The sequence below is a fragment of the Malurus melanocephalus genome, unplaced genomic scaffold (genome assembly GCF_030028575.1).
Source record: "Malurus melanocephalus ecotype Western Australia unplaced genomic scaffold, MMel_1.1 scaffold_271, whole genome shotgun sequence".
Classification (NCBI taxonomy): Eukaryota; Metazoa; Chordata; class Aves; order Passeriformes; family Maluridae; genus Malurus; species Malurus melanocephalus.
The window spans coordinates 416,566-427,687 of NW_026623503.1; the positions used below are offsets into that span (position 1 = coordinate 416,566).

The 11,122-nt window shown below is 38.0% G+C and overlaps 1 protein-coding gene across 3 annotated transcripts in view; it reads left to right on the plus strand.

The window, feature by feature from the left end:
- ITGA9 (integrin subunit alpha 9) overlaps positions 1-5,896 on the plus strand; it is a 238,026-nt gene extending 232,130 nt beyond the window's left edge. For 2 of the 3 annotated variants that reach the window (XM_057376170.1, XM_057376171.1), the window contains exon 27: positions 691-5,896. In XM_057376170.1, coding sequence (XP_057232153.1) covers positions 691-789 — 99 coding nt within the window. In that variant the 3' untranslated portion in view covers positions 790-5,896. The remainder of the gene's footprint in view (positions 1-690) is intronic. The other variant, XM_057376169.1, reaches the window with a different exon arrangement.
- Positions 5,897-11,122: the final 5,226 nt, after the last annotated feature.

The following is an 11,122-nucleotide window of genomic DNA, read 5'->3' on the forward strand; positions in this document are numbered from 1 at the left end:
AAGTTTAGGAGTTATTCTTGAATGTTTAGCAAAGTCTGTTATTAAAATAAGTTTTGTCTGAGAGTCTYAAAAAACAGAGATATGAGAATTTTTATCCAAACTGAGATGAAAACCACTTGCATTTCTATAAGTACAAGGATTTAGGAAACAAGAAGATAAGCAAAAGTGACTATCAGTGATTAGAGTTGGAGTTGAGAAGCTGGGAGGTGGGTGACTGTACTGTGTTCCTCTGATCTCTCTTGTTTTGTCCAGTTGTACACACTGAGAGCATGGTTCATAAGACTGTCTGCATTTACTCAGGACCCAAGAGTTAGCCTGGCTTTTTAGGTTCAGTTCCAAATTTGTATTAGTCTCTATTTTAAACCAATAAACCTGTATCTGCCTCTTCTGGTCTGTATTTATTAGAAATACTTTATGTGCTTTTATTTTTTTTTAATCATCCTTCATATATAAGAGGGCTTCTATCTCAGAGTGGTTAATCTATAAGGAGCAGAGTACTTGTGGAGATTTGGGACCTCATTTATACTGATGTAAATAAAGAGCTATGATTTCGGATTGGCACTTGGAGGAGTTAAATTCTAACTCCTGGCCTGGGTCTTTCTGCATAATGTTATCTGTCATCATACTGACCAAGTAAGTTTCAATTTAATGATTCAATAACTTATGACTGTTATCTGTTCTGATTTGCAGATGGGGTTCTTCCGCCGGAGGTACAAAGAAATTATTGAGGCTGAAAAGAGCAGAAAGGAGAATGAAGATAGTTGGAACTGGGTCCAGAAAAATCAGTAAACTGCCCATGAGAACAAAAGCCCAGTCATGTGACATTGCTCACTAACCTATAGGTCCTGCTCTCGTATCTTCCATATGTGGAAGAAGGAATCTTCTCCAGATTTTTCGGAGACCCCATTGATGCTGTGTCTTTATTACTCCAAAAAGCTAGGGAACATATCCTGAAACCACCACTGCAGCCATGTCAGGTGACTGGAGCAATCCATTAAGAAATCCATTCAATTTAAGAGTTGAACTTTGATAACCAAGCTGCAGTGCAGAGCAATATTTATGAATCCAACTATGTGGTATAGTCTAAGGGGAAGACTTTTACCTAAAAATATTTTTTATTAATGTAAGCTTTTTATATTGAGTATGTCTTTATATTTGTATCAATATTTTATAATTCCTATTGAACAGCTATATTGTTCACTCAAGCACTGATATCTGGCTAAATCTTTGGGAACACACATATAGATACATAAATTTAATGCAAGAGAGAAAGAAGAGATTTGCAGATAAAAGTAGCTGAAATCCTCATATGCTTTATTCACAAGGCTTCGTAGTATCATATCTAAATAATTTAATGGAAATAAGCCAAAATCTTTTCACTGTCTCTTTCTTTAAGTTGAATTTGGTGTTTGATTTATAAGCTAARGAACCTAAAGTAGTGATATCTTGAGTTTGTCCTTTACTAGCCGGAATGGGAGAGGATGAAAATACTTCTTCAGTGACAAGTAGCAAAATGTAGCTTGCTTTGGCTCACTGAAGAAAACATCACAAAATGTTCTGTGAAGTTTTCTCCTGCAGTCTCTAGGACTGTACAGTTGAGATACCAGAAGGATATCGTTGGGGCCAGCCACTGTGGCATTGACAAATTCCTTTAAATTAAAAAAAAAAATAAGAAATTATGTAATATTCATATTAAGAGAGATAGTTTTAAAGCTACTGTTAATGATTGTAATCTGTTGCTGTCAAAGTAAGTGATGAATTGCTACAAGCTATGAGCATTATGTCTGCCATGTGAATTACATACTTGAGTCATGAGTTTGTTTATATGACAATTTTAAGAGAGATAAGTGGATGCACAGATTAAAATCTTTGGTTCTTTGAGTCTTGAGATTGCTCATCTGGGTGTTTCAAGTACTGAATGTACTTCCTCAAAAACTGAGAAGTTTAGTCAAAGTGCAGATGTTATAGGATCTCATCTTTCCACTTTTATTGCTGGTAATTCCTTAATAAATAATTTGTTGAATTAGAAGAAATCTAATTTTAATCAATTCAAGTGTGTTTATTCAAAAAGCTCTTGGATTTCTGAATAGAAATAATGGAACTGTGTAAGACTTGGCTTTAGATTCTACTTGTATTGTGCACATTGTGTAAATAAGAAGTAAATGGCATGTAAAATCCATGTAAAGGAAGGAAGTGCTGAGCTCTGTGGTAGAAAGTGAAACCAGGACTGAAAGGTTGCAGGATGTCTTATTCCTTACAGGTATGGTAAAAGAACAGCTGGACGTTTGGAAATTTGAACGCAGAGAACATGCAAGAAATCTGCTCAAGAACAGGTCTTATTCTTGCTCCTCCTTGCCATATTCATGATAGCTTCAAATTCTAAAAAATGGACCACATCCATATTCCTGTTTGCATTTTACCACCACCATCATCAAGTGTCTGCTATTACTACAGTACCAATCAATATTTATAAACTATTAGCTATCTGCATACATTATGTAGAAAATAGTCTTAATTAAGTGTATTGATTAAACATCTGACAAGAAAAACTACTAGTCTGTTCAGCTATCTTTCTTAAAACAACAATTAGTGATTTGACATATTCTGTGTGACGAATGGTCATTTAAGCCAGAAGCCACAGCAGTGTTGTAAGCATATGTAGTGGAGTGCAGATTTTCCATCAGAGTGCAAARCCAAGTGGCATTTGACTGCACTATTGCATTTTCGTCTAGAGACAGAATCATAGAATGGCTTGTGTTGGAAGGAGCCTTAAAGATCTAGTTCCAGTGCTCCTGCCATGGGCAGAGAGACATTTTGCTAGACTGTGTTCCTCAAAGCCCAATCCAGTCTGGTCTTGAGCTGCTGTATTATCAAAGAGTCAAAGAGTGATAAGAATGACTTGTGTTGGAAGGAACCTTAAAGATCATGTAGTTCCAACTCCATGCCCATGGCCATGCCACGTTACTCAGAGCCCCATGCAACCCACCCTTGAACACTTCCAGGGACAGACCATCCACAACTTTGAGCAACCTGTTCCAGTTTCTCATCACCTTCACAGCAGAGTTTCTTTCTAATATCTAATCTGTATCTGCTTCTAGTATTGAAGGCTGTTGAATTCCTCGCAGTATGGTATGTCTGACATCAATTAGTTTCGTTAACCAACAAAATCTAACTGTTTTTTTTGTTAAAAAAAAAAAAAAAAAAACCCTTAGGTCAGACAGATATTGGATGTGAGATTGATTCACAGCTATAAATTGAAATTGCTTAAAGTACTTGCTAAAAAAAGAGGTCTGTTTTATTATCTATAAGACTCTTCAGTATCTGCCCCTCTAAAACTGAGCCCSAAAACAACTATTAAAAAGGAAAAATTGCTGAAAAAATACTTCAGGGCACAAGTTAAACTAGTTGTGAATTGGACTGAATTTTAAAGTTTCCATCCAAAAAAGGAGGAAGTTCCCTTTGAAAAGTTGAAATCATTAATTTCCACTTTTTTAACAAAAATTTACTTTGAAATATTTTAAAAATAAAAATTAATTATACCTTTGAAATATCTTTTAAAACTACATGAAGAAGAGAGTTTTAAAAGTTACCAATTTAACATGTCAGATTTTAATGGAACTTTTTTTTGTCTCAAAGCAAAAATGGTTTTATTTGTAAAAATCAAATAAATTTCATTTGAGCCCGCATTGGACATTTTTGATTTCTGACTTGAATTGTCATAGAATTGATCCAGCACAAGTCATCCCTTAGAGAAAATCTAGTTGTTGGCTAGATAAATGCTGTATTGTTGAAATAATCCACAAATTCTTAATATCATCACTGCTAAGCACGTAGTAGTTCTGTTGTCATGAATGGTTTTGATTTTATACGAATACTCTCCAAATTTTTTTTCCCTTATTTAAAAAAAAAAAAAATCAAATTCCATTGTGGCTCTTGCTTTCAGTTACGATAGTTAGATTTGACAACGAATCATACCAGTTCTTCATATTAAAATACTGCAGTTGCACTTTCCCACTCCTTAAAAATCAACTAAAAAGTCCCACTAATATCTGTTGGTTGCAATCAGTTTCTAATCCCAAAGTTTTACGAAACTGTAATATACTTCAACAGTGTATTGAACAGAGCTGAGCTATAGAATTTCTGGGGTTTATGTGTTTTTAATTTAGAAATCGTTATAAATATCTAGAGACATGGTKACTTTGGAAATTGCTTTAAGGGCTCTGGAAGTTCCCAACTGTCAGCTACTTGTTAGTTTCTTTGTGCTGTTCTTCTTGGCTGGGCGTAGTCATTGTACAAGTCCTCTGCAGTTAATTGATTTTGAGACAACGTTATCAGTTCTCTTGGACAACTTTATTGAAAGGCTTGCTGAATTTACAATGCCTGTTTTTTCCACCAGGCTCACTTTACACYAGCTATAAGCTATGCAGGAGGAAGCTTAGAAGTGGGGCAGTGACATTTTCAAATGCTCTGGCATCTGAGATATCTGAAGCTTACAATGTGCAAGGGGTTTTCTGACAAATAGTACCCCTGAAATTGTTTTTAGGGTAGGAAGAAAAGAATCTCAGAAAAAAAACATGATGAAGAAGAAATTTGGGAGGGATGGGGAGTGGGAATCAAAGAAAAATATGACTTAGTATCGCAGTCTGTGCTATTGCAACCCCATGTAGTTTCCATCTTGATGTCAAGATCACAGTCATTTCACAGTTTGGTGGCTCACAGCACAGGAATGAGCCATCTTGAATAGCAATATTTTCATTTAAAAACCAAGGTGTTTGGGTCTTGGAATTTCCATTGGTTCTCCCCAAGCAACAACACAGCTAGTGTACTCTAAGAATGTCACTAGCATGCTCTGGTACTTGGCCACTGTAGGTAACAAAAACAACTGCTATTTTTTTTAATAAATTGTTCTTGTATTTGCTCAGTTATAATGAGGATATAACAAACTGTGGAAAATATTGGAGCCACCTCTGAATTGAAGTCATCTCATAAATTGCTTGGATTATCTGAGAAGTTATTCTTAGTGTGAACTCCAAGTCTGTAAACCACTTAAGTAATCTTTTTATCTCAAAGTGGCAAAGACTTCTGCAATGCCAAACATAACAGTGAAAACAGTTCTCTCTCTGCCTTAATACATGAATGATAACGATCCCACATACCAAGTCAGTGATGAGCAGGTAGCCCAGCTTGCTGTGAGCAATAGTTACTTAAAGTTTTTTCTTTGATGGTAGTTAATGTCTACTTTCTTGAGTCTTCTGTTYGTGGGCACATTTTGGAGTCTTGCACAAGTTTAAAGCATAGTATCCATGTGGCATGGAAATATATAACACTACTTTCACTAAAGAATTAACGGAGTCATGGAGCTAATTTCTATCCTTTGTCCAAGTCTACTTATTTGCTAGGGTTTCTTGGATATAAATAAAAGTAGAATTTCATTCATTTCATTCATCAATGTGCATTGGTGAAACTGGCATGAAGACTAATTGCTTTTGGGGCTTGGTTTGCATACACTGTAGAGCACCTGCACCATTGTCACTTCTTTTTCTCAGAATGTCACTGCTTATGTATTGTAAAATTGTATGTTTCTTTTTGTGAACTTGTGGTTGGAAGAATGTGTTCACTTTTATTGATGTCACTTGTATTTAGAAGCCTATGTTCACCTATATTCTAATTCACTTGCATTGTTTTGGAAATGCCAGGTTTACAAAAAATACAACCTTTTGGAATAAAAAGTGACTGCAAAATTATCCGAATACTATCATTTTGTCAGTTATTGTACCTGTCTATCTCAGCTGCTTTTCCATTAACTAGGTGAGACATTTTCTCCTGTATGTTTGAATTTAAGAGCATATGTACCTGTTTATCTGTGTGTGGATAATGGATATTTTTATTGTAGTTCTGTGACTTATAAAATCAAGTTTTTTTGAGACAAATAGTGCAGCTGGCTTGGCTACAGTATTTTAAGACCATGGAAATAAAATAAAGGTAGTGGGTATTATTTATATTTCACTAATATTGCTTAAGCAACATCAAATCAAACCCCCCGTGATTATAATACTGATCTATGATAAGAGTGTCAACTTGTGTAACTTGARTTTTATTTCAGCCTATGAATTTTGATGAAAGTTGAATTATTCAGCTTCATGTGTTTTTCCTGCAAGGATTTATATTCCATAGAGGCTGGAATATAGTAGCTAAAGAAAATATTTGAAATCATGTTTTCAACTCTATATATTCCCATGCTTACTGTGTCATTGGGAGCAGAAGCTGGATATAAGGGTTTCAGTGTTCTCCAGCCGTACTAAAGCAGTCTGTTTGCTCAGTATTGCACTGTTGGCTATAAATCTAAGAACAGGCTGGGCAGTTAGGACCTAACCTGAGACTCAGAACACATTTGTACTGGTGGAAGTCCACAGCTTTATATAGCACAAAGCCAGAGGCATTAGGAGAGTTCCAAGTAGATGTTTCTGACATATAGGTAGCACCCTTCAAAGCAAAAATAAGTCTTCTCAGTCATTGCTGGGCAAAAGTAATAGGAGAATGCTGCTGCCAACAAGAATGCAATGCCTAGTTTGCTTTTGGATATTGGTGGAAGAATTAGTGCTGCAGCAAAATAATAACCAGAGACTTTTGGATTGTACTAAAATCTCTTTGTTACCATTTGAGCATGTATGTGTGTGTGTGTAAGCAGGCAGTGTACATCTTCTGGGGACAGAGGATTGATGAGCCAACAGTGCCTTCTGTGGGGCTCACTTCTTGTCTAGATGAGCAGAGAACAGCAGTTTCTACATAGCAGGATTTTGCGTGCCTAATAGATTTTAAGAACCTTTTAAGACTTCTATGACAGATTTGTTTTAGAAATCAAACCCATAACCTTTAGCAGATTTGTTTCTTCCCGTTTCACCAAGAAAGGATGAACTAGATCAAAACTAGATCAAAATTCAAGAAAAACAAGATGTTCCTTTACAGTGGAAAAAAACCAGCTTGTGTTAGCATGCTGCTCAGCCTGGTTCGTGTGTAGGACTGGAGCTGGTCTGACATTTTGGCTCTCTGTGCTGGCCATTGGCCTGCTCTTTGGATTGGACATAATGGAAGCTGCTAAATCTTTTCCATCTAGTGGTGAAATACCCCTTGAAAAAGATAGGAGATTTTTCTCCATGCCTTTTGGGTCTATGGGGTGCATAATGACTTGAGTAAGATGTCTTGATTTGATTAAAATTTTGAGTGCCCATAACACACTGGGTAACTGAGATCCTCAAGGCCTAATGACAGTGTCATGGAAGTCATTAAGGATGCACAGTAGATTTTAGTGTCCTCTGGCCCTGGTTTGCTTACTACCAGAATTAAAATACAATGAAGACAGCTATTTTGTGCAGATTCAAATGTACAAATGTGTTTAAAGTCACATGACCACTTACTACAGCACATCCAAATTTTCATCGTTTCAAATTGCTGCAAATGCAAGTGGTTTTGACAACAGTAAAGAATGATAGTGGAGAAATTAATCTAATTAATGAAAGAGCAATGAAAATTTGTCATGTTTGGTCATGCTATAATCTGACTGTTGGAAAGAATTAATTCACATATTTCTAGTTCATTTCTTCTTTGCTTTTGATGTAGTTAATGCCATTTTAATGCTTGAAATTCTAGATATGTAATGTTCTAGTAAGTTACCTGGCAGATCATCAGCTGTAAAGAATTGAAATTAATGAAGTAGTAACCCTGAGCAGAGATCTTCCTGCTGCCGAGATAAATTCAGATATGATATATTGACTTGCATAAAATTATTCTAGATTTATACTAATACAAGTGAGAAGGGACTCAGATGGGCTCCCCTGAATCTGAAGGACTCACATCATGAGACAAGSTTTGCACTAACCTGCCTAAGTGGTAATATACAGTAATTTCTGTCATTTAAGCAGTATTACTCTGGGTTTGCAACCTGAGAGCTGTGTAATTCAGTCTTAATGATGCTGCTCTGGGCTGTATTGAAAAAGATAAAAGGAATAGTAAATGAAGTGATCACTTATCCAGCAGAGACCACTTCATAGACAGAATGTATTCTGTCCTACATCAGTCTCGCAGTGGAGGTGGGCCACTTGAGAATGGGGCATGATCTGTTCCCTTACCTTTATCTAACTTAAATGATTAGACTAATTACTAAAATTATTATTTTACTGTGTTGATTTTAGATGAATGGCACAGAATAGGAAACTGAAAATAAAGTGATTGCCTAGTAAGAGGTCAGAATACTTGCTCAGTATTAAATTCACAAAATCTATATTTAGGATTGGATAGAAGATGATATTGAAGATTTTCTCCAATTTGAGGGATGAGGGATGAGAAATCAAATCTAACAGTCTATGAAAACCAAGGTTTTTTTTGTGAGATTGCCAAAAGCCAGAAACAAGGTAGCATGTTGCCCTGTTTCCTAGCTCAACTATTGCTGACACGGCTTCATCAAAGGGGAGATCCATTTCACCTTGGCCAGGTGGCACGTGTCACACCTTGTCTCATATCCCACTGCCTGCTCAGCTGTGCTTTTCTTACTCTCATTCCCATTCCACAGACACTACCATCTTTTTCYCCATGCCTTTTTCTTAAATTTTTCCTCTGCTTCATAATTGGTATTACCCTTCTCTCTCAATTTGTCTGAATAAGAAGACTAACTTAAATTTAAGTGATTTTTCCTGACCTACACTTTGTTTGAAATATGTCACTGTTATTTCAGACTCCAAAAATATTTGTCCTGAACACTTGGCAGTTTTCCCACCTACTTCAACAGTTCTGAGGCCGATGGGAGGTTAGCTCAGGAACTTGTGGTCCTCTCCTCTAGTTTCTTTTAATTTAATTTATTAGCCAGGTGTTCCGTCCCGCTGTAAAGGGGAGTCGGGAAGGATTTTTTAAAAACAGATTTCTCAGACCAAAAAAACCCACAAATGCGGCAATATTATGTCTGAGAACCGTTTATTGATAAAGAAGGGTAAGTGTTCCTACTTATGTGGAATATAAAAGGGAGCAAAGAAGGGAATAGAGAGACTGAGAGAGAAACAGAATACCGTACAGATCATTACCGCTATGCTGCGGGCGCCCCGTCCGCGAGACCGGTGGATGGAGCGTGTGTGCTGCGCGCTGTAGGAGTCTGCGTGACTCCCCTGGTAGATGGGCGCTATTTCCCCAGCTGTGTGTCCCTCCCATCGAAGAACAGGCTGCCATAGCTACGGGCACACTCGTGGGGCAGCTGCGGCTGCCAGGGCCCGGGTGYGGTGGCTGCTGCCTGGGTGAAGGCAGGGTGCAAGGCGGCAGCTGCTGTGTGGGGCAAACAGCGGAGCACAAGCTTGTCCCCGCGACGGAGCTGCATCGGGAAGCGGCACATCAGGGCAGGACAGGGAAGACAGCCGGGAAAGAAGCAGGACCACAGAGAGGAAAAGGGGAGGAGGAGGGTTAAGCTGACTTTCCAGGCGAGCCCCTGCCCCCTCCAAGAAATCCGAAGGAAATGGCGCCTATTGTGTAGCAGGTCACTGCTTTTGTGTGCTAGGGTACCTCCCATAGCCCGATTTCCCGGGTACTTTTTCCCGGGCTTCCGAGAATGTRCCTCACCGCCAAGGAGAGGGGTCGCTTGCAGCCCGATCGTTGAAGCTTTCTCCATTCACTGTCACTAATGAATAGGAAATCTGAGGGAGGTAGATAGAGAGGTTGACAGCATGTATACGACTGAAACTTATTTTGCAAATGGACTAATATATGAAAAAGGACAAGCCTGCCAAAGCCTCAATCCTTCAAAATAATGTACACATTATGTTTGGAAATTCCGAAACACGGGAATATGGAAATGGACGGTCCTCAATTTCAGTGTCCTATTTTCATTGGCAACTATTCCATAYATTTGCTTTTATGAGCTGACCAAAGTCAAGTAGAATGAGTTCAATTTCTTTTCTTTTTTATTCTTGCTAAAGACTTTTCTAACATTTTGTTTTGATGGTGTGAAAGATGAAATTCACTCTCCTGTTAAAATTTAAAAGTTTTAATAAATGACAATAGGATACATATAAGCAAAAAGATATGGCACTGAGTGCCTTGGCAATTTGCCGGAAGCACACCTGGTATGACAAAGACCTCTTTAAATATTTTTGATATTGCATCAGCTTAATGCCTATTCATAGGCATTTGTACATATTCAGAATTTTCCAGGAACTGTTTAACATGGATCCGCCTTTTTAGGACATGTGCAATGATGAGGTTTATGCCCCTGGAGTTGCGTGCATGTGACACCTATTCTATTTTTTCAGCAGATGATCATTGTTGATAGGGAAGTGTCTGTAGCAGGGGCCCCTGATGTGTCACAATACCCCTGGTCTRTCCATGTAGATATGCTTGTCTGAAGGTTGGGGGTCCCATCAGCTAGGTTCCTTCATGCGGCAGAGGACGGATGTTCCATGAGCTCTCTTGACCAAATGGCTTCTCGGCTACACATTCTAAAGCCTCTCTTCCTTCCCCACCCTCCCCACCCCCCACACTTGGGTGTCAGGATTTGTGCTGATTTGGCAGCCCATAGCCTTGGGGCTATGGCCTCTACCCTGGAAGTGCTAAGCTGTGTTCCTTTTCTCATGTATTCTTCTCTCCTTATCTTTTTGATCAGTGCAGCTGCAGCCAGGGCCCCATTCAAAGTCTTAATGGCTCTTTCTGCAGTTTTTTGTGTAGTTTTGCTATAATATACAAAAAAACCTTCATGAAAATGTTTAAGTCACAATCTACAATATTTCAGTTATTGCTAATTGTCTCGGTTTTGARACAATGTTTTCAGAGAAAAAAACGTTACATGGAAACGTTTCCTCTGAAATGAAAATAAATTTGATAATTTTTCCCCCACCAACAAGAAATAGATGCTGGGCAAAAAAAGTGAAGAGAAAAAAGGTAGTTTATTAACAAAAACACAGTGCCCACAGGACACAGATAAAGAGTAACCGTTAGATCACAAGGACACAGATAAAGAGTAACCGTCAGATATTCAAACAAAAAAAAAACCAAAAAAAACTCGCCACGCGGCGTAGACGAGGTGGCGACTCCACCCCCGGGAAAAGAAACAAAAGAAAAACCCATGTGGCCATTCTTGTAACAGTGGCAA